Here is a 23,713-nt window from a genome sequence, read left to right as displayed (position 1 = left end):
TTGTAATATGTAGCTCTCGTGAATTCCAAAATGAGCCAATATTTGACATGACATTTCAAAATGGCCTTTTTTTTGACATTTGATATGTGATCAATATTCTATTATGAATAAAATATAAGTTTATGAGATTATTTTATTGCATTCCTTTTTTATTCACAATTTGTACAGTGTCCCACATTTTTTGGAATCGGGTTTGACCGAAAGGCTGAGAGAATTTGTGAACGGAGGTGAAACAACATAACTGACGCTGAGTATGCAACTTCAGACGCAGCCATTGTTGCAAGAGAGAGCGGAAGTTATTTTGATGAAAGATTACAAGGGCACATGAATAACAAATTTAAATAATAATATGCATGGATATTATTTATAATAAATACTGCAATATTCCATAAAAACATTACATTTTGATTCCATGATGACTTTAACTTTATCATTTGTTTAGGTGTGCACTAATAGTTATTGTTATAGTTATTGCTCTTACAATATAATACATATTTTGTGACATATTGGTGGTATTATACTAGTTATTCTATTATTATGAAACATAAGGGGGCTGGTGTAGCCTTACCGGAGAGCCTGACAGAACAGATGTGACACGTGTGATGATAACCTCAGCTGAGGCGGGGGTCTTTCAGCATTTCCCTGCTCCCGGGGGTCATCAAAAGCTGGGCGAGGTGTCCTGACACAGTGGGGTCCAAGCTCAGGTCAGTGTGATACATTGCAACAAGACTTCCTAGCTTCCGCAAAGAACAGGACAATGGTGTGAAATGTAACCAACACCCAGCTTTGCATTGGATTCATTCACAAGCCATGAATGAGGCAAGCTGTTTATACATTTTCAAGTGATTAAAGTGCATTGCATTGATCAACAGTGACAGTTAAGCTTTTGCATGGCAAACTATATTTCAATTAAATGCTGTTCTTTTGAACTTTCAATTAATCAAAGGACCTTGAAAAAAGCAGTTGTGAAAAATATTGCTAATAATACAAAATGTTTCTTGACCACCATATTAGACTGATTTCTGAATAATTGTGTGACATTAAAGACTGGAGTAATGGCTGATGCAAATTCAGCTTTGTTATCAAAGGAATATATATTCTGATCATCAGAACATTTCATAATACCACTGTTTTACTGTATTTTTCAGCATAAAAGACTTTTGAATCCAATATCATGCCCTCACCAGGCTTTTTAAAAGCAAGACCTTCCTTTGGTCCACCAAACTGGTTAACCCGAGGAATACAGCTTGGATATGTTGGTCCACCAGCTAAACCAGTACCAAAACAGCACTAATCAGCATAAAAACCTTGACTGATATGGCAACTGATGCTATTGTCTTTTCAACATAGTAGTTATTTTATATTTTCTGCTTAAAATTACAGTGGTGCTCATATAATCAAATACTGAGAGAGGAAATGTGCACAAAAAGTAGCAATTAGTGTCTCAACCCGGTGAGAGGAACGTGTTGCTAAAATAAAGACCTCCTGTTTCTCACGGATAAGGGAGGGCATGGTCTATATTTAGCATGCATGTCTGAAGCAAAATCAGATATGCAGATGCCCTGGAAGGGGCTTGATTATCATTTTTTCTGTCCTTGTCAATTGTTTTATGCAGATATACAGGACAATACGCTGACATTATATCCTTGATACAGATGATTTTTGTCATCTTAAGTTCCGTCTGGAATTAATCCAGTGAGTTTTTTGACAAATATATTTAGAAATATTTTTTTTTTTTGGAGAGAAAAAATGTACATGAAAACATTTGAATGTTTCTTGCATTTCAATTTGTCCAGATGAATAAATCAATACATTAATGAATTCATTAATAAATAATCAATCTTGTTTTGGTAGAAATACAAATGAGGCCTGACAGTATATAAGAATTGACCTTAATTTTTCCATTAAAGAGCAGATACGCTCTCTTCTGTGTCTAAATATACTGTACATGTAATAATGCTTTCATTCATACTGTTATAAGAAAGTGATTTTAACAGTAAATGTCATGCTTAACTGAGCAATACATCTGCATTAAGTGCATGACCTTGTACAACTAGTCTACTACAATCTGCTGACGTCATTGCAGAACAAAATAACATATCCAGTTCCTGCGTGAACTGAGGGTCAGAGTAATCACAGACAACAGTCCTGGCAGAGATGAATTATAGGAGTATGACTTTAAAACATTACAATGGTAGCTTTAACCCTTTAGAACCTAAAGCTAAAAAGGGGCGTTTTCACATATTTTGTTTTTTTGACTGTAGAATTATAACAGAATGTGCTATCCTCAAGTGCAAGGTGTTATTTTTTTCAGAAGACAACTGGCTTTCAATAAATTACAGTTATTGACCCTCACTGTATATGGTAAGTTTGAAAATAGAATTTAAATAGGCAAAAACTGCAAAAACGGGAATACATTTTACTGCTTTTTATTGAGAAAAAATCAGAAACCCACTGAACGAAAGAATCTAACACTTTAAACTTGAAGAATAAACTATAATACATATATACAAGTCTTTTTGTGACACTGGGTTGCAGAGTTTTCACTCAGGAGCCTTTTTCTTTACCCCATGGCCCCTCTGAGGTGGTGTTGTGGAGGGCTCGATTGCTTTTGTACAAGCCACACTGGGGAAAAAAAACAAAACAAGCTTGTATTACAAACTCACAATATATGTATAAATGTATTTTCCATTATAAAATAATACATTAAAGCAAAATTGTAAAAAAACTAAATAAACACTTATAAATGCAACCAAATAACAATGACGTAATAATACAAAATAATTACTTACACACATGCCAACACACACATGTACACATCACACACATGTAAACACATACACATGCATGTAAACACATGAACACAGACAAACACATGAATGCCATGCATGCAAACACATGAACGACTTGCATGCAAACACATTTGAACACACGCAAACACATGAATGTAACGTTAGTGGATGTAAACACATGAACGACACATGCAACGCATACGCGCGTGTACACACACACACACACACACTATGATGCATGAAACAGGGATATTTTGAACTAAAACATTGAATCTATGCCTATTTCACCGACATTTCTCACAGTTTCAGCATAGAAAAGACAAGCTTCACTTACCAATCCATGTCTAGATCAAGGGTAGCAACAAATGCCTCCTCAACATCTGAATATGCAGTCTCTGGGTCTGAAGAGTCCCTCTCAGCCGCTTTCCAAGTGTCAAAGATAAACTCAATAGCCTCCTATCTTGTATACACTGTCTTCACCATGCTTTTGTCCTTTTTTAATTGTGTTTTGGAATCTAAAAATCCTATAAAACTCTGCCGCGCTCCGTATCTCCGTTCTATTCGCCCCTTCCCGCTCCCCCCCGAAAGCCGCGGTGATTTGCCGATGGAAAACATGACATTACCGTAATAAGCCGTATATAGGCGGAAAGCACAGGCTGTCTACTTTCAGGAGCAATTTAAATTATTATGATAGTGCAAATGGTTGAAGAGTTACGGTAACTTAAATACAGCTTGGTTGGCTGTGTCGTCGACGACACGTTCGGTTTTAAAGGGTTAAGAAGAGATGTGCCCTTTCTCAACAAGATGACACATGTTCTGATTTTACTCAACAACAATTTTAGTTGGGTAAAGAGCAACACTGTCAAATGAATGAATGCATGAAGTGCTCCTCTTCTCGGAGAACATATTAAATATAAATTGAAAACATGAACAAACTGCCTTTGACTTGTGACTAATGCGCGGAGTGTTTGCTTCTACTGCCACCCCGTGGAAAAGTTCAGTTGTGACACTTATAGAATTGTAGAATTATATATGCCTAACTCTACCATTGTAAAGCAGTATCATTTTGGTATCAGATGAGTTACTATTGTAGTTTTTACAGTTTTTCTCATTGCTTTTGCTCAATTCTCAAATAAAAAAGTTCAGATCTCTGAACAGTTAGTTTCTTGTTCACATCAGATTAGAAATTCTTATTGATTTAAGCAAATTACATTTGTCTTTGCATACGTCTGCAAAATACTTTTTAGACTTTTTCAAGTACAATTGTTTACAATATGCACAATGACTAAATGCACATGGCTACTGATCAGTGAAACCCTAACCCTAACTCTTCGCAACTTATGCATCCTTTCATTGTGTGAGCCATCATATGCAAAATTATCCTCTCAGTAATCAAAATCTGTCAGATATGTAATATCCTATAAATATTTATGAAATGGAATGTTTGTTACAGGTTTTCCTCAATTGCTTTGGCACATTTATTCGAAACAGTCTTAACATTCTCTAAACTGTAATTTCAACTGTCACAATATACATATATATATATATATATATATATATATATATATATATATATATATATATATATATATATATATATATAGTATAGCGTATATATCTATGTACCATGTATATTTCTATATGTATACATATACCGATGAGGCATAACATTTTGATTATTATGACCACCCTCATAACATTGTCTTGGTCCCCCATTTGCTATACCAAAACAGCACTGACTTGTCGAGGCATGGACTTCACTAGATCCTTGAAAGTGTGCCATAGTATTTGGCACCAAGATGTTAGCAGCAGATCCTTTAAGTCCTGTAAGTTGCGAGGTGGGGCCTCCATTGTTCGGACTTGTTTGTTCAGCACATCCCACAGATGCTCGATAGGATTGAGATCTGGGGAATATGGAGGCCAAGTCAACACCTCAAACTCGTTTTTGTGCTCCTTATCCTGCTGAAAGAGGCCAGAGCTACCAGTGAATACCGTTTCCATGAAAGGGTGTACATGGTCTACAACAATGCTTAGGTAGATGGTACGTGTCAAAGTAACATCCATATGGATGGCAGGACACACGGTTTCTCAGCAGAACATTGCCCAAAGCATCACACTGCCTCTGTTGGCTTGCCTTCTTCCCATAGTGCATCCTCGTGCCATGTGTTCCCCAGGTGACATGCACAGTAGCTCGACTGTTTGATCGGGACCACATGGGCCAGCCTTCACTCCCCAGTGAGCCATGACCCTGTGTCCGGTTCACAATTGTTCCTTCCTTGGACCTCTTTTGATATACAGTGTGTGTGTGAGAGTGTTTGTTGCAATTTAACAAACATTCTATGTCAGAAATATTTATAGAATATAACATGTCTGACAGATTTTGATCACTGAATGGATCATTTTGAATATGATGGCTCACACAAGTTAACGAAAGAATGTTTATAAGTTGTAAAGAGTTTGACGGTTTCTCTGAGAATCAACTCATCAGTTTTGATCAACTCTGTACACTAACACCACAGGAAACACGCACGGGCGCCCTCGGAACAGTCGGACGTAGTGCTGTACAAGAGGAAAAAAAGATATAAATACTGTTTGTTTTCTTACACAAACCGTTTGTTTCGTGTCTTAGGCCATCAGTATGTACTTACGATGGGGGATTCTTTAATTTGGACTTCTCTGTGCATGCTTTTTGAGGTGGTGACCATAGACCTGCATTATGTGAGGCACAGACAAGAACGGTTTCACCTAAAATGATCAAAATTGAAACTACTGGGGAAACAAATATCTCGGATGCTCATGAGGTAAGCTAAAACATATCAAAATTTAATTTCTAAGTGAACTACCCCTTTAATACAGATTTACTAGGTTTGCATCATTACATCTATTATGACAGTAGTAAGTTGTTTTTTTTTTTTTTAATAGTATGATAAAGTTTATTTTTCTTTAACTAATAACCTATATAACTTATTGTATTCTCATTTACTGTACCTTATATTTTGCATTGTTTAGTCTGCATGAGGGGTTGGAGAAAACACATTTCACCTTTTTTTAGAATGTGCAAGTAACAAACGTATTGAATGTGTAAAAACCCTTTTTGCTGTAAATCTTTTTGAAAAGTGTGCCAAAAATTCTGCGTGTATCATTGGCTCCCTGTATCCATCCGGGTACTGCAGCTCCAGAACAGCCAACCTATGAGGCCAAAGACACCAATATGGCGGAGGTAAGCTGGATAGCTGGAAAAAAGTATTCAATTTTAAATCTATCTCTTTAACGATTTTCTGTGATAGACATGGCTTTCGTTAATATATAAGCGTAAATTAGAGCCTGATATGTATGCGGCTGGGGTTTTACTATTAATTATGTAAAACTGACGATGGTAAACCGGTATAAGTGAAGAGTGATCTATCAGGATCGGAGAGGCCTCTGAATTTCATCCCCGTTAGCTCACAGGGAAAAAAACAAACAAACAAGAAATCGTCGCCTGTAATTGATACATTACTCGATATAAACGTCGTTTTCATTACGCATTGGGCTGTTTTTTAAGGCCTCATTGTTTTTCAATATATTGTGGGCATGCAAATGGACTGTTAACGTGCAGAAAAGGTTTGTTAGTGGTGTGAGCAAAAAGGGATTTTGCAGTGTTTATAGATGATGACAGCACCGGTATATAGATGATGGTTGTTTGGTTTGTCTCAGTAATTGTGTTGCATTAAAAAATGGATACATGATATGATGTTTTATTAGAAGATACTCCGTTTTGTATTTACATTGACGTACAGTCTTCTTGTCATGGGTTTTCATTTTACTTTTTGCAAGCAGGCGGATGAAAAAATGGATATTCATTCGGTTTCATAAGTTTGTGCTGGTCATTGTACTATAATATATTTTGCATCATGTAATAATCAAATTGTTCTGCCTTCTTTTTCTTTATATGTGTCTACAGGCTTCCTTTGGGAGTTCGAGCCCTGGTAGGTTTATTGTTTATGTATTATTTATTATTATATTGTCTTGCCAGTAGTACTAATAGTAACAGTTAACCAAAATGGGGTTTCCAGTAGCTAATACTTCTATCCATAGGGTAAGACAGTTCATACAATGATGTAAAATGTTAATAATTAAATTAATTATACAATTAGATGTACAAAATGTTGAAATTAAGTGAACATTTTGCAAATATTTGCACAATATCAACTTTTTTAGAAATGCACAGACAAACATACATACATGCATCATTTCTATCAAGTTCCAGAAAACGCTAAAATCAGTAACGGTTTCGTTTCTTTTCCCAGTTGGCTCTTTGTCCTCAGAGGACCACGATTTTGATCCAACAGCTGAGATGTTAATTCATGAGTATGATGATGAGAGAACATTGGAGGAGGAGGAGCTTTTGGATGGAGAGAAGAATTTCAGTGCAGAATTGTCAGACTTGGAGAGGGTAAACGTGCATTATTAACAATCCACATTTTTTTTCCCCCATTCGAAAGTGTATGCATTGTGTCAACTCTGTTACAATCAATGTATGATAAGGATCATATTTCTGCTGTGACACATTTATTTTCTTAATTGAGCAGGAGGGGAATATGCCGATCGAGGAGTTGTTGGCCATGTATCGTTATGAGGCGTCAGTCAGTACAGGAGCGGGATCTAGCATGGATAGTTCTTCTGTTGAGCTAGCTGATGATCTGCCTGACATGACCCTGGACAAGGTAATTGAAATGATTTTGCTTTAGTGCCAGCCAGGGGAAATTGCCAACCAGTTGAAATCACGAATGGTCTTTTACTGCAGGAGGAGATAGCGAAAGATCTCTTGTCAGGAGATTATGAGGAGGAGACCCAGTCCTCTGCTGATGATCTGACCCCTTCTGTAACCTCCCATGATGCCACAGACTTCTTCCCTAGAACACTCAGATGTGAGAAGAGTTATTACTATCTTCTACTAGTACAGTTTGTGTTATTACATGATGCTTAACTGTTCATGTTTTCCTTCTGAATGCTGGAGGTTTTTTTTTATAGTTGTATCATTTAATGTATTATATGACAGAATATAGTAATTGGTAAGGGGTCATTATAATACTATGTTTATATATCTTTTTTTGCACTGAGAACTTAAACTTGCATAGGCTGCAGGGGAAATGTCATAATTTAAAAACATGACCTTTTTTTTGCCTTTTAAAGGTATATGAAAATATATTTAATGCACTAAACTTTTTGTTCCAGCCAAGGCAACATATGATGGTGATAAAGAATCTGAGGGGGAGGAGGATGGTGTGAGCAGTGAAGATTCTAGAAAGGTTAGTCTTATCATATGTGGTACACATTCTCATATATATATATATATATATATATATATATATATATATATATATATATATGGGGAAGACATATAGACATCCCTAATTATAAATGATATAAAAGTTTTTTTTCTAATATTCTTTTGGGGTCAGTAAAAGTTTAAAAATATTTTTATATCAACTAATTTAAAATACAACATAGCCAATACCCACATCCTACTATTATGACGTTAAAGGTAAAAAAAAATTGAACAACATTTAAATATAAAGTCAATAACTCATCAGTCTTTCTTCCAAAATATGTTTGGACTAAACCTGATTCACTATGGTGAGCTTATTATAAGTGCTTATATTTTAGACCTGTTGGTGGTTTCTAGGTTATTTGGTAATACGTTACTGGCCCGCGTTTGTCTCGCCATATCCATAAATAGAGAAATGTTGCTCCGGCTACTTTGACGCGTATATGGCATAGAAGTGGTATAGGTTAGTTGCCATGAGTGAGAAAGCTGGAAATGGAGCACACTAAATCTTGAACCTATGGGGAATCACCCATTTAAAAAAAAAAAACAGGAGAGTCTGCTGGCAAAAAGAGAACACAAAAAAGCTTGTAATAAGACAAGAATCAACTTTAGCTTGTCTTTTCGGAGATGCCAAAAACGTAGGGATTTTAACCATAAAAGCGGTGCGGAGATCTTAACCTTCACAAGGTTGAGATGAAGATGCTGGTCCTTCATCTAGCAAGAAATGTCTGTCAAGTAGGCTGAGATGTGATCAACTACCGTCAGATCTTCTGGTTGGTAGGAGAGGTAGAGTTGTGTCATCAGGGTAGCAGTGATAGGAAAAACCATATGTCTGAATGACAGATCCTAGAGATGACAAGCAGATGGAGAAGAGAAGCGATCCAAGCACTGAGCCCCGAGGCACCCCAGTAGCTAGATGTTGCGACTTAGACACCCTGAAGGACCTACCTGAGAGGTAAGACTTAAACCATTAGAGTGCAGTTCCTGAGATGCCCTTAGTCATGAGAGTGAAAGATGAGTACTTAGGATTTGAAGTGAGTGCAGGAACAATTAAAGAAGAAATGGCTTGATGGGGATGAGTAGTAGTAGGGTGACTGAAAGGATGAGTTTAGAGACTTCTGTCTCTGAGAGCAGAGAAAAGGAAAGGAAAAAGTGTGTGTTTACTGTTAAGATGTGTGTCAGTTTGTGGTGTGGAAAAACTGGTCACTGATGGGTGTTTTATTAATGAAGAATGTTGCAAACTTGTCAGCGGTTAGTAAAGAGGGGAAAAAGAAGCAAAAGAAGAGTGATTGATACAAACCAAGGTCAGTGGGATCATTAGATTTGTGCCAAGAGTTTAGAACAATACTAGTGGAGAAAATCAGATATCCAGAGGGCAGAAGGCGTGGCGCTGGCTGGCCTGGATGAAAGGGGGCAAGAGTTGTTAACAGTTGTCTAAAAAAGATGTTAGAGTGGGGAACAGAGCATAATTAGGGTAGGAAGTGTGGAGGAAGTTAGGTCAGAGGAAAGGTGGTATGGAGCATAGGTTACACCGAAAGTGATCTGTGATCTGAGCTGTGCAGTTGAGTGCCCAGCATATGGTCCTTGGAGCAGTGGCACGTGTAAATAAGGTAACTGGTTACCTGATTTATGAGTAGCTGCAGTAGACACTCGCTTGAGGTCAAACGTGGCCGGCAGAGAGTGGAAGTCAGCAGCCTAAGTTTTTTCTAGGTGGATGTTGAAGTCTATGTACTTCCAGAGGAGTACCATCCTCAGGGAAGGATGAGAGTAAAATATCCAACTCCTACAAAAAAAAAAATGACCTAGTTCTCATGGGGGAGGATACTCGACTACAAAATGGATTTCAATAGGGCTGGTAATAGTAATTGCATGCAATTTAAAGGAGCTATTGTCACACAGAGATGGTAAAGGATTCAATTTCCACTGATTGGACATACGCAAACCAGAACCCCCACCCCTCCCAGTCAGGTGAGTGTTGTGTGAAAACCTGAAATGAGTAGAGAGGGCTGCGGGTGTGACAGTGTCCTCTAGTCTAATCCAGGTCTCACTCAGGGCCACAAGGTTGAGACCTGAATGACGAGTAATAGATGTAATGAAGTCTGCTTGGTTTACTGCAGACTTGCGATTCCAGAGACCAAAAGGAAAAGAAAGTGATATACTAAAGGAAAATCCGCAGGTTGTTAAGATTGAGCTGCATCCAACGCGTGACACGTGATTTATGATCGTTAGTAACAGTAGGGATTTGTAAGCACATAGTGAAGACAGTAGGGCTGAACGATATATCGTTAACATATCTATATCTAGATATGAACTTTCAAGATATTGCTATCGAAAAAAGCAACGATATAGACAATATAGATTTCCCCTCTCCGCGCTCGCCCTGCATACAACTCTAGCAGTCACAACAAACATCAGTTTTACGAGTGCTCTTGAATACACCGCTAAAGCCAGCACGCGCACACTACCAGGGACCACAAATGTTTTAGGTATGGCATGAAATATCTGATATTCCGATTGTCAAATACATGCCAAGTGGAAGTATATTGTCATTTAAACACTTTTATAACTATCTGTATGCGCGATGGGCGCCGCCCACGCACTGCCGCAGACGCAATTCAGAGAGCAATTCCACTGAGCTAATAATATTCAGAGATTGAGCCTATGTGACGTGATTGTGCATGATTTAGCAATAGGAGACAGTTATATGCTGGTAAAAATCGGGCCGACTCTCCGAACTTTTTAAACATGCTTAAAAATTATTGTAAGGTCAGGCGGTGCTCCTAATGTGCTCAGATCGTCCTGTATTTCCTCTTACACGGTGCGAGCCACGACCATACGAGCATCCACGATGACCTTGTGATTTCTCCCGAGAAAAAAAATCGTTTGCGAGTTCGTACGACCTCAAAAATCGCACTGTTGTTCGCCCACCTTAACAGAGCATACCTTTTGTAGACACGTATGGGCAAGGGCTCACAAAGGCCGGCAGGCCGATAAATCTCATTATATTCCGTTCTTGTTCTGCTATTCTCTCTCTCAAGTTGACATCTGAAGGGTGGCTTATATCGTCCAATCTTGCGAGCTATGTGCACTACAAAAATAATGGTCCAATCAATCCCGGGGGGTTGAAAAATAAATAAATCTTTGTGTTTGTTTGACAAAGACGTTTAAGAGCCCTGTGATCGAAAAAATCATTCCGGTTGCCGCTTCTCCCTCATTCTGTCCTCTCTCATGTGAACTGAACTGACAGGGGAGCTTAAGCTCATTAAATATGCAAATCTTCTCCAATCCTAGCAGTGGGCGTTTACTTCCAAGTCTCCAGTGCGGCACGCCCAAATCAAACCCAGCGTTTTGGAGAGAGCCTCATAACCAGTGTAGAAAATAGCCTATTACTTATTAGTTATGATGTTTTTAAATGTAAAAACCACACGAACATCATTAGTTGACCTCAGACAACAGTATAAACAAAAAAAAGCAAGTTCATGACACCTTTAAAGGAAATCCAGAACGAGAATTACATTAGAGCGCGGTCAAGTTATGTGTGCATCTGCGTCCTTTTCAGATGCAGGTTGTAAGATTACTTGTTTAATATTTGTTTATGTGTTGTCTATATCTGATTAATCTCATATAGAATGGTGTTTGGTTGAGTTTAATAACCAACTAGCAAAGAGCTGCCGTTATATATCAGCTGGTGTTCATTCTCTTTAGCTTTAGCTCAAATGCGAACAGCCCGACATTATCGACTCTGGGTTATGAAACAGTCATATTCTTTTTAGATGGGCTATTTCTTTTTCAAAATCATTGATATTAGTAGTAATGCTCTGTTGTGTATATTAATGCAGAGTTCTGCTCTGATTGGCTGTTTCACTGCACAGCTAACACATCTATACCATCCGTCATGACAGTGATTTTACAATGATAGCTTCTTAACTTTGAGTCACAAACTCAACTAGGTAGCGAGTAAATATGTTGTTTGAACATTAACGTTAAAGTTTCACAGTAGAATTCTGGTTTAAAATTCGATTTATTTAGCCAAACAAAGTAATGTGGAAGCCACTCAAAATAGCCAGTGTCATTTTTACTAATCAACCGCTGCAAAAATAATCATACTTCAGTTCTCAAAAATGTATATTTATCTAACAAATTGACTAGAAGTCTTGTCAAATGACTATCGTTTCAACTTAGATGGTGGAAAAGGTGACGTTAGCTACAAGGATCGAGTGAGCTATAGCGACTAAACAGTAGTAGAAGTAAAGGTAGTTAGCTTCTGAGTTATGTGTTGATGATAAAATTTAGGCTAATTTAGATTTCAATCTGACAAAAGGAATCGACATGCGTATCTACTGTTGTGTTGTATGAAAACACTGGTAGGAAATAATATTAACCTTTGTCATTTGACAAACTGTTATGTGCTCTACTTGGAGTTTCCAATTGTTACTTTACTAGCATCTTGCGTTGGATCTAGACAACACAGGGGATATTATCGTTAATGTTGTCTTACTAAGAAACTTTCAATTTAATCAGATGGACAGTCAAGAAGTGGATAAAATCACTACTTACTGCTTGCAGGAATATTGTTGGAATCGGCCCTTTCTTCAGTTTTAGACGCTGAGCGAATCCTGCTTGATATTGTCCCAGTTTAGAAAAACTGTCCGTGGTGAAATGGTCCGAGCAAACGAACAACTTTGAATTAAATTGTTGCGGTATCTGATTATAAATAAACATCAAACATGACTGTTGACATTTTTAATCTGTGGGAAGGCTATAAAAAGACCTCACATCCCCTGCACAGCCTGGAACATGACATTTATTTCCATGATCTGCCGTTTTCGCTATCCTTGCGTGACTCTACCTGCAGAACTGATTATTCGGCTGTGCCATTCCGCCTGACATTGCACATGGGCTGACATGCAAATGTTGGGGGCGTACATATTAATGATCCCAGCGATTGCGTCACTGTGTTTTTTTTTTTTACAAACATGATTTACATATGAAGGAGGAGGCAATTGAGACTCACAGTATGTGATGTCCATGTATGAAACTCTTATTTAATTATGATAAGGTTAATTCTATTTTTCATTCTAGGGCACCTTTAAAGTTGTTGCTCATGGATTCAGAAATGCGCAGTGATGCCCGTAATCACCTTTACCGTAAACACGTAAACCACTCTGCAGGGTGGTGTATTCACAATTTCCGCTCAAATACAATGTCCAAAATTATTGACTGGCTTATTTGAGACGGTCATTTTGTTTCTTGTTTTTGAGACCTATTGATGATCGAAATGAGAAATTGACAAAATTTTTCATCCCTAATAAAAACAAACAGATGAGAACAAGCTAGAGGAGGAAGGGAAAAAATCAATACAATATTCAAAGCTTCTCGCAACTGACTTTTTGTCCCAAAATTTCTCAATTGTGTGGTGTCATTACTGCCCATGTTGTAGCCTGCATGATCTTAAATCAAGGCTGCGTCTGATATGATTCCTGTGATAGTCAAAGAGAGCGAGCAAGCTTCACCGAATAGATGTTGCACGCTTCTATAACTGACACTTGGCAGCCACAAACATGACATGAAAATATTAAAAAAGATCACCCATGTTCTTTTTTACTCCTTTGTTTTTCTTCAATGTAAAACAAAACTCACAGCAAGAGAACCAGCTGAAGACGTCAATCTTCCTCCATTTTTTCTTTTCTTCTCGTCACATTTGATCTTGCGAGTCCATGAGATCTCGTCTCAGTGTGAAAATGTTACTAGAATCGACAGTTTTGTGGTCTGGACAAATCTTCTAGTATGTAGAAAAAAAGCAGTATAATGCTATTTGAAACTGCCCTCATGTCTGTGGTCTCTTGTTTTTTAACTGCAAAAAGGGGTAAAAGTACCATACTGTTACTTTAATAATAGTTGGATGTAGGGATTGGGTGTATTGTGTTTTAAATTCCTTTATCTTGAATTTGTTTGAGTCTAAATGCCTGATAAAGGTCATGGGACTGAAATGTTGCTTAATAAATTGATAACTTTTGCAAGTTGGGATTGTGTGTGGGATTTCTTTTTCTAGTTTATTGCATTGGATTTTCATAATTGCCTTTGTCCTACACTACACACCCATCAAGTACTTACAGGTGTGCTAGGTTAATTGTTCACTGAAAATGTATTTTTTAAATATTTATGCTAACCAATACCATTTATTTGATCAACAAATTCATTTGTCAAAGACATGTCAATTTTAAAATGTATTTCTGTCATGGTGAAGCAAAAATTTCAGCAGCCAAACTTCGAAAGTAAAAAGAAAAATTGATATAGAAATTTCCTGAGGCCCCGTCCACACGGAGACGCGTTTAGCTGTATACGTATACATTTTGTACCGTATCAGCGTTTTGTCCACACGGATCCGGCGTTTTAGAAGCATGCATCCGATATTTTTCGAAACCGGGTCCCAAAGCGGATAAATCTGAAAACGATCATCTTCCGTTTTCGTGTGTACAGCGAATCCATATATTTTCTGAAACGGTGATGTCGTCACACTACGTCCAGCACGGTGAAAGAGGTAAGGGATACAACTATGGGCACTGGGCATGCGCACATCAATATCACGTCATTTAATTAACGTATCTGCATACCTGTAAGGGTATGTTTTGGGTTGGGGTAGGTGTAGGCATTAATAAAACACATCTGTTAAGTAGCAAATGTATTTATTGTTATTTTATTGTGAGATTTTGCCTCACCTCCGATCACTGCTATACCCCTGCTAGCCACAACTCTTCTTCTCCGTTTTTAGTGTATTTCTGTGGCAGATTTACAGCGCCACACACTGGCCTGGCATGCAAACTACATCGTTTTTAGTCCGTTTTTGTAATCTCGTGTGGACGCAGATATTTCTTGAAACGAGGGGAAAAAAAGATCGGATTGGGAAAGCGCTGGCTTCGTGTGAACAGGGCCTGAACCATCATAAATGTTTTTTCTGTCACTATGATCAAGTAAATGTGTCCTAGCTGAATTAAAGCTAAATCAGATAACTCATGCGGACCCTCAAACTATTGAACTGTAGTGTATGTTGTGGTGCATGTAAGTAAAAAAAGTTTGATAATTAATTTTGTTTATTTATATTTACTTTTTTTTCGCTTCAAAACACAGGAAATAATGGTTGGGTCTCAGTATCAAGCAGAAGTTCCCTTGGGGCTTAGCCACTACAATGAGGATGAAAAAGGTAAGTGTGTTTAAATTACTTGGTGTGACTTTTAACTGTAATAAACCATAGTAAATACTTTGAATCACACGGGCTGTGTTGAAAATACTCAATTTTAATCGACTCATTTTGATGAACTGATTCTGACTCTTAAATCCCAAGAATGAATGCTGTTTTCAGTTAATGCATGAACAACATTATTTGTAGCACTCCTCCCATCCAATAAATCACAATAGGTTTGTGCTTGTTACTTTTGATATGACACAAAGTCTTGGCTTTCAAATTGTCAATTTTATCAGGAAATTTAAACAATATATAGTGTTTTAGTGCTCTTTATTGTGCCGTGATGGATCGCTTAAGCTCCAGAGTTTGAGCAAAGCGGCAGCACTGAGTGCATGTGAACTGATCATTTATTTTGCTTTAATACTAGTTATAGCACAAAGTAAACATGATTGCACATCAGAAGATATGCTGAAAGATACAGGACCTCTTAATGTATCGCGTCTCATGAAATCGCTCTGTGTTTTAACCGTGGAAAAAGGCGGTTATCAATACCTTTGAAAACATTCAGTGACCGTAAACTGACAATAATTTTTCTAGCTAACTAGTATCACATGGATATCACTGTGAATGAGCCAAGTTTGAATGTATATTGTGTTTTAAAGTGTATGAGGAGGACGATCAGCTGCTGTGGTGTCCTGACGTGTTGTCAGAGTGTAAAGTGAGAGACTACCTCAGAGAAGCGCTGTCACAATCTACAGATGACGGCAAACAAGATTCCACATCTGAACACATACGAGATAACGAACAGGTCTGTGCTCTCTAAAAGCTCCCATTTATTCAAATAATTTGTGTAAAAATCTTTTTTACACAAATTTTCCTCTTTTTTAGGCCTTGTTCGAACTTTTTAAATGTGATTACGACACGCGTGAGGCACTGACGCAATACTGCAGTAATGTGAAGACCTCGAAGGGTAGGTTGTTCTGTACAGGACCAGCTTAAAATCTTTATCTCTGTAGTGGCATAAATGTTTACTTCTCTTTATGTTGTTTAAATAGAAGAATCCCCACCGTGGTCAGAGGATGAATGTAGGAGTTTTGAACATGCTCTGCAGATTTATGAGAAAAACTTCCATCTCATTCAGAAACACAAGGCAAGTTATGTATATTGACATTTTTACTGGGCTCATCAACTGGTGGAATGTATTACTTTGTTAATTTTGTTATTTTTTACTACACTGCTGTTCTACACTACTGTTCAAAAGTGTAGTAAAAATTGAATGTTTGGAGTTGATACATTTTTTGAAAGAAGTATTTTATACTCCGCAGGGGTGCATTTTAGGGATGTAACGATTACCGGTTTCACGATAAACCACGATAAAATGTCCTGACGGTTAGTAATATCGTTTAAAATGTAATTATCATTAAAACCGTCAGTGATTATCACGATTTTGAAAACTCGCAGGAAATTCTGTCCAGTCTGGTGCATGCGCGCGCAGCTCGTGACGCAACGCTGTTTTCTGAATGAGAAGAAATGACAGAATGCAGTGACAGCACCGGGAGATTTTCCAGCCTTCTAAAAGTAAAAAATCTGAGGTGTGGCCATATTTTGGCTTTTACAAAAGTCCTAAAGGGGAAAATTAATCAAAGAGGCTCTGGTCACCCTGTCTGCAGCAGAACATGTCAGAAGAAAGTCGCTTTAACAGGGGAAACGCTTCAAATATGCGAAGATTTGCGAACGCAAGGCAAGTGGACTTTGACCTCAATACCAACCTACGTCTGGGAAATAATAACATGAAGCTTGAGCCAAAGACGAACGAACACGTTCAGACACGACTAGGGTGAAATTTAAGGAATAATAATCAGGGCTTGACATAACAACCCCCATTTGTTTGTGTATTTCGGCTGTGGCGTGTAACACAGTCACTCACATCGCTGTTGCTATAGTCACCTACTTATTATAGGCTTCTCCAAAGCCATCTATTATAATCGCGTTACGCATTATAACCTATCACACGTGTTTCTATTAAGTTTATGAATGCAATGTCTAATAATCAGATGCGTTCAGAGTTTTGTTCAGAGCGCGCTCTCACTGAAATCTGCACTCAAAGCAGAGATGAGCGTGCGATGTACGCAGGAGATTCATTCAGCATACGGTTGAATGTTTTTGTTCTATTTCAGCAGCGAAAATAGTTTAAAACAAACACCACAGAACCATAGCGCATCTGATATGACTGGCATAAAGGTGGCTTGACGGTCAAGATAATTTAGGGACCGTCTCTAAAGTTACATACATTGGTTATGCGCGTTTGTATAAAACTAACTGTAAAGTATTCATAGGTGTCGGGTATAATGCACACCTTTTTGATATTTGATAAAATAAACTGTCAAATCATATTAAAATATGGATATAATTTATTTTCCTGGGATACTGTTCAAAATATGCTAGAATTCCTATTTTTGTAGTTTCCAAAATGTGCATTTTCAGGCCCCCAAAACACTGTTGTTGTGTTAATAAGAACAGCCAAATTACATAAGTTTTCTGTTTTTAGTTGAAAACGGTGTCATGGAAATTGTGGTTGATTGATTTAAAATTGTGGAATTTTTAACATTGAAGGAAACCTATTATGCCCCTTTTAACAAGATGTAGTTTTAGTCTCAGGTGTCCCCAGAATGTGTCTGTGAAGTTTTAGCTCAAAATACCCCACGGACTATTTATTATACCGTGTTGTAAATGCTTATTTTTGAGTGGAAGGAAAAACGTGTTGTTTTTGGCCATGTATCTTTGCATGCAAATGAGCTGCTGCTCCCCAACCCACTTTACAGAAGAGGGTGGAGCCTTTACAGCTTGTGCCTCAGATATTAAAAACGAAAGCCATGAAAGTTTATTATCTGCATTTGTTATAAAGACATATCAGTCTGAACTTCTGATATATGGTCTTCTGAGCGCACACATCTGAAGCAGGTCCACATACGCAAGTAAAGAAATTGCATGATAGTACCTACTGCTATATATGCTGTTATGAATCAAGCAACAAAAGAAAGCAGAAAATCACTCACTGCCTATGACTGAATAACTTTAGTAGCTTTAATAAGAAAGCATTTCTTACTCGAGTGCTGCTGTTAATGTTCTGGCGAGGAGATAAACACGGCCGTCTGTCAGCAGTTGGGGACAGGGTCTCAGCATATGTGATGTCACATTGCATAGAAACCATTTATAATGGAATTTACCATTATAGTGGTGGTTGTTATAAATGGTTAGTTATGAAGACATTTACCTTTGTTATTTTTGTTGTACATGACTATATTCTCATAGCTTGTTTCTTCTTTTTTATTCAGGTTCAGACACGGACTGTAGCAGAATGTGTGGCTTTTTATTACATGTGGAAAAAGTCAGAACGTTTTGACTACTTTGCTCAACAGAACCGATTCGGCAAGAAGAAGTACAGTTGTTACCCGGGTGTGACGTAAGTGTTGGGATGTGAAATTGGTGCTTGTGCCTGTGTAATAATGTGCGTTTCAAGGAAAGTATGTGTTGGTTGTGTCCTCAGAGACCTGATGGACCGTCTGGTGGATGAGGCGGAGGGTCTGGCGGTGGACAGCTCGTTATCCGTGTGTTCAGCAGGAGCAGGAGGAAGGATGGAGGCGTCTGCAGAGCAACAGCTTGGACTGCTCAACTCCATCACTGCCAGTGACCTCACAGGTGAGCTCAGCTGCCATGGTAGTCATGATTCACAAATGATTTATTCTTATAAATGTATTAATCATTTATTCTGGTTCTTTTAATGAACCACTCAAAAAGATTGTTTGCATTTTGAATCAAATGAACACTTCACTGAGTTAACTGAATCAACCAAATGACTAATTTACTGACTGATTGTTCATTCATATCACAAAATGTTGTTAAAGGTACATTTCCCTCTGTCTGTCTTTTTATTTTAATTAAGTAAATATATATATTTCAAAATAAATTATACAAATATTTCTGAAAGAAACAACACTATTGTAATGCTATTAGCAAGAATTTCTTTTATCCCGCCTATCCATTTTTTTCCTCAGAAATTTTACATAAGTGTGTAATGGTATACAGGTGGTCAAAGTTTTGAAGAATTTTAAAAAGGTTTATGAAAAAAATCTCTTATGCTCACCCTGGCTGAACTTATTTGATCAAAAATACAGTAAAACAAGTTTAAGGAACTGTATGTAAGAAATTGATTTCAATTAATCATAAAATCATGTTCATTTCAAATACACCGCTCTACAGTCATTTGAAAGTGATTGCAGTACCAGTTTTGGCCACAAACTTAAATACATTTCCTTTAAAGGTCCCGTTCTTCGCGTGTTTTCGAAGCTTTGATTATGTTTACAGTGTGCAATATAACATGAGTTCATGTTTCGCGTGTAAAAAAACAGTATTTTTCACACAATTTACTTATCTGTATACCGGTGTTTCCTCTATCCTAAAACCGGCCTGATGATTTCCTTGTTCTATGAAGTCCCTCCTTCAGAAATACGTGACAAGTTCTGATTGGGCCAGCGCTTCCCGTGTTGTGATTGGACAGCAGTTTAGTGCACTTTGCCCGGAAAGGTCCCGCCTCTTACCATAACGGGGAGATGCAAGCGCTGAATGTGCGCTCTTCTCTACGTGGGAGAGCAACAAGACCACGCCCCCTATTTTGCGTGTTCTTGTGGGCGGAGGGTTAGTCAACAAACGGTTCTAGTGACGTCATAACATCCCTGCACTTCCTGGTGTAGTCCAGACCGGCCGTTCGCTGTAGGCTTTGAAAGGGAACTTCTGTTAAAATAAAATATCTCGCTTGGCATTGAACTTTGAGCTTTATAATTTTACAGGTATTATTTATGCTCTAACAGCAACATTACACACAAACTAAAGTTTGAAAGATGGAATCGCGAATAACGGGACCTTTAATATTGTGAAATATCACTGAAATTTAAAATAACTTTTTTTTGTAAATTTGTAAAAAACTTTCATACAGTATTTTAACATATTGTATGTGTAAATGATTCCTGTGATGAAAAAAAAAGCTGAATTAATCCAGTCTTCAGTGTAACATGATACTTAATAAAACTTTCTAATATGCTTATTTAGTGCTCGATTATTATCAATTATTATTGGTGCTCAATTATTTACATTGGTTCTTATTAATGTGTAATACAGTCACAGAAATATTAAGCAGTACATCTGTTTATAGCCTTAATGTTAAGTAATGTTTCTTGAGCATCTAATTTGCAAATTAAACGAGTTAATTAACTAAAGGTTTATGTGACACTGAAGACTGTAAAATTCAGCCTTGCCATTACAGGAATAAGCTACATTTTTTGAAATAGAAAATAATTTATATTAATAAAGTAATATTTCACAATATTGCAGCATTGGTCAGCATAAGCGACTTCTTTCAAAAATATGAAAACAGATTATTATTCCAAACTTTTGACAGCCAGTGTATATGTAAAATTTGTACAAATACAATCATGCATTTGGACAACGATACAACATTTTAAATAGTCTGTTTTTGTTCTTTTTCTTGCAGCCCTTAGTAACAGCGTAGCAACTGTGTGCAGCGGTCCAGGAGACATGAGCTGTTTAGACTCCCCTTATTTCCCCCCTCTGGAGAGTATACACAGAGGAGCCATGAACCATGACGATCAGCTCAGCTACGCCACGAATGGAGACAGCGGCTGCCTCAACATGCTGGATTCTGGCTTCTACCGCTCAGATCTGGGCCAGATCAGCGTGTGCAGCACCAAAGACTGTGAACGGCCCTCCAAGAGGCTCAAGATGGGCCTCTCGGAATCCTTCATTAACGACGTGTCTGTTACTAACCTGGGCGTGGACTTCGAGGGCAGACGCGCACATCGCATTACAGGCACCTCAATGGCGGTGTCGGTCACAGACTTCAGCAGCATAGGGAGCGGCGAAGCCAACGGTTTCATTGGCTCTCATTCACGACATCACCAACACACTGCACTTCAGTCCGACTGACTCCTTCCAGACATCTTGCTCACTGACTATTAGTTCTTTTTTAAATTAAGAAAAAAATATCTATATATGAATATACTTTTTGGTCGTTTTTTGTTTTTGGAATATGACATCAGTGATGTCTTTATTGTACAGAGCTAAGAAATCTTGATTTCTCAAGAGTTTAAATAGCCATTTATTTTTCTGGTCCTTCAGATATTTAATATCCTTTTTGTCTTTGGTGATATACAGTTAAACCTAAATGCTGGAGCTAAAGTCTCTTACTGTACTCATCCCGACACCTGCATCTTTCAGTTTTTTTGTCTCAAGAAATATTTGCTGCCGCCAAAACTGCATTTTTCGTTGTCGTTGTTTTAGGCTTTTCATGTACGTGTGTCTGTTTCAAAAATGGGTACTTTTTTTCAGTGTTTACACCGCCCGAGATAGACTAAGCCTTGGGAAATGTAGCATTTTGTATATCAGGAAACTGGCTTTTGTAATTGAAAATAGTGTTTTTCTTGGAGCAGGAGACTTACATGTTAAAACAAAGAGCACTTTGTATCTTGGTTTTGGTTGGTGTTTGAGTTAGGATATTTTTAAGTATAAGCTTTAATAATTCAATTTATCGTGGTAATCCAAGCATTTAATAGCTTGTTTTTTGGGTTTTATTTTTTTTTTTGTGTGCAAAATTGCTAAATTTTGTGGATATTACCAAAATTTTGCTGGAAAGTTTTCTTTTACTTTTTGCTTTATTCTCAAGTTTCACAAATGACTGAGAAGAATGCAGATTGAATCTTTCTCAGCTGCGCGCTGTTAGAAATGTAGATTTTCCAGTCCCAAAAGTTTCTGCTAAAGATTTGGCACTCAAGTTATGATACTTTATGAGACGGGCTCTATGGGGCAGTCACCTGCATTTGACAGTATTAGCATAAGTCATGAATAAATATTGGATGCAGGCCGTTTATGATTCCCCTTTGAGCTAGGGCACATGCTAGTCATTAACTTCACATGTGATTTTTACTAATCGTCAGTAACATCTGCGGGTGTTTTGAACTGCATCCGCTTTAGTACCAGTTCAACCAGTGTTATTTTTTGTTCATTTTCAGCTATGCATTATGTATATTTTGTAGCTGCCAGAGGTACTGAGAACACCTGAATGTTAATTGAGCTAATCACTCTGGACCTCGTTTAATGTTAAGCTCTCTATCTTAAGTTCTTTATATTGTTGTATATTGTATGCATTATGCAGATTAGACTCTTGTTGATCCTTTGACATATTTCAAGCTGATTAATACTAAATGCCAAAAAGCAGTCAGCTTGCCGCACCGTATCAGAACCGATACTGCCTCTGAGCTCGAGTCCTTCCTGCTATTTGCATTTTAAAACGATTTACCATAGAATTCATTTGTATACTAAAAGCCCTGACTGACTAGGGTAATCCAAAAATGCTAAAAAAATATTTTTTTGTTTATGGCAATAATATGTAGATATGTATAGATTGTTGTTATTTCTGTAAGTCTTACAGTATCCATATCTTATTCTTGCCTTTGTTTCTTTACTGCAGTAAGGGACATCAAAAACATGCATGCTCATGATGGTCGTGTAGAAATGGAATTCTGCGTGGCACATGCCTTTTGGACGCTCTCATTTAAACCCATTTGTTCATCTCTTTGCTTAGTAGACTAAGGAGTTTAATTTGTTCACCGTGATTCTTACACCCTTTATACTTACAGCTGCTAATAGTAATGTGAAGAGTATTTTCTATTGAATGCACTGCAGTTGCAATTTTAAGTTGAGTTGAAAGAGTCTTGTGTATCTACTTACTTAAAACATAGTAGCATGTGTGGAGCTGCGATTACAGAAGTGGAATGGATCCATAGATGCCATTATTCCTTGACGGGATAGAAAGCACTACAAAGAGTTGGTTATTTCTGTCAATCTTTTTTGTTTAATTTTTATTTCAGTGTCTATAAATCAAGCAGAGAAATGTATCATGCGCAGCATACAACAGATGTAGTACTTGGTGCTCATATAAAAAGTTTTTTTTTATTTTCATACTTAAAGTCTCTGTGCTCCTACTATTCTGTATTAGTACTTTTTATAAATGAAAGTGAACTTCGGCTTGATTATCTGAAGTACATTGGCAGTAATTTTACCCCCAAATATTTTACGAAGTTTCATTTTAAAGACAACTAAAATACCCGAATGTACAGGTTGTTTTGACCTATAGAAGTAAACTTTTACATCTTCAAAATATTAAGAAAAATTTGGTAAAGTGGATGTGTGTGTTATGTATTTAATTTAGAAATTTAAAAGAATGATTAAATAGGTTTTCACATTCAACCATGGAGGGGAGGACAAAGGTAAACCTTGTGAATAAAACCAACAAATCCTATAAATGTATATCCATATATACAGACAATCATAACATTTAATTACAGAATTATTCAG

The 23,713-nt window shown here is 37.4% G+C and overlaps 1 protein-coding gene and 1 long non-coding RNA gene across 4 annotated transcripts; one reads left to right on the top strand and one right to left on the bottom strand.

The window, feature by feature from the left end:
* Positions 1-2,413: 2,413 nt before the first annotated feature.
* LOC137038256 (uncharacterized) lies at positions 2,414-3,566 on the bottom strand. Its single transcript, XR_010897436.1, has 2 exons — positions 3,127-3,566; positions 2,414-2,625 (listed from the first exon to the last, which is right to left on the bottom strand). It is a non-coding gene; the product is annotated as an uncharacterized lncRNA (long non-coding RNA).
* A 2,402-nt stretch (positions 3,567-5,968) lies between these two features.
* mier3b (mesoderm induction early response 1, family member 3 b) lies at positions 5,969-23,319 on the top strand. 3 transcript variants are annotated; one of them, XM_067414084.1, is made up of 13 exons: positions 5,969-6,012; positions 6,736-6,760; positions 7,082-7,227; positions 7,364-7,498; positions 7,579-7,702; positions 8,010-8,083; positions 15,232-15,304; positions 15,949-16,094; positions 16,175-16,256; positions 16,345-16,436; positions 18,622-18,749; positions 18,834-18,985; positions 20,835-23,319. In XM_067414084.1, the coding sequence occupies exons 1-13, from the start codon at positions 6,004-6,006 to the stop codon at positions 21,284-21,286; spliced, it is 1,638 nt and encodes a 545-aa protein (XP_067270185.1). In that variant the 5' UTR covers positions 5,969-6,003; the 3' UTR covers positions 21,287-23,319. The 3 variants fall into 3 exon arrangements, with proteins under 3 accessions (XP_067270185.1, XP_067270184.1, XP_067270186.1); XM_067414083.1 differs by having other exon boundaries at positions 16,342-16,436; XM_067414085.1 differs by lacking the exon at positions 5,969-6,012 and adding an exon at positions 6,196-6,395 and having other exon boundaries at positions 16,342-16,436.
* Positions 23,320-23,713: the final 394 nt, after the last annotated feature.

The sequence above is a fragment of the Pseudorasbora parva genome, chromosome 13, assembly GCF_024679245.1.
Source record: "Pseudorasbora parva isolate DD20220531a chromosome 13, ASM2467924v1, whole genome shotgun sequence".
Lineage (NCBI taxonomy): Eukaryota > Metazoa > Chordata > Actinopteri > Cypriniformes > Gobionidae > Pseudorasbora > Pseudorasbora parva.
Note: the sequence above shows the minus strand (reverse complement) of the source record. Positions and strands in the feature narration are given on the sequence as shown.

What these genes read in the sequence shown, in the direction of transcription:
- mier3b (XM_067414083.1), top strand. An exon ending in ACATACGAGATAACGAACAG is followed by an intron (nt 16,095 to 16,174) that starts GTCTGTGCTCTC and finishes CCTCTTTTTTAG; the next exon opens with GCCTTGTTCGAACTTTTTAA. An exon ending in ATCTCATTCAGAAACACAAG is followed by an intron (nt 16,437 to 18,621) that starts GCAAGTTATGTA and finishes TTTTTTATTCAG; the next exon opens with GTTCAGACACGGACTGTAGC.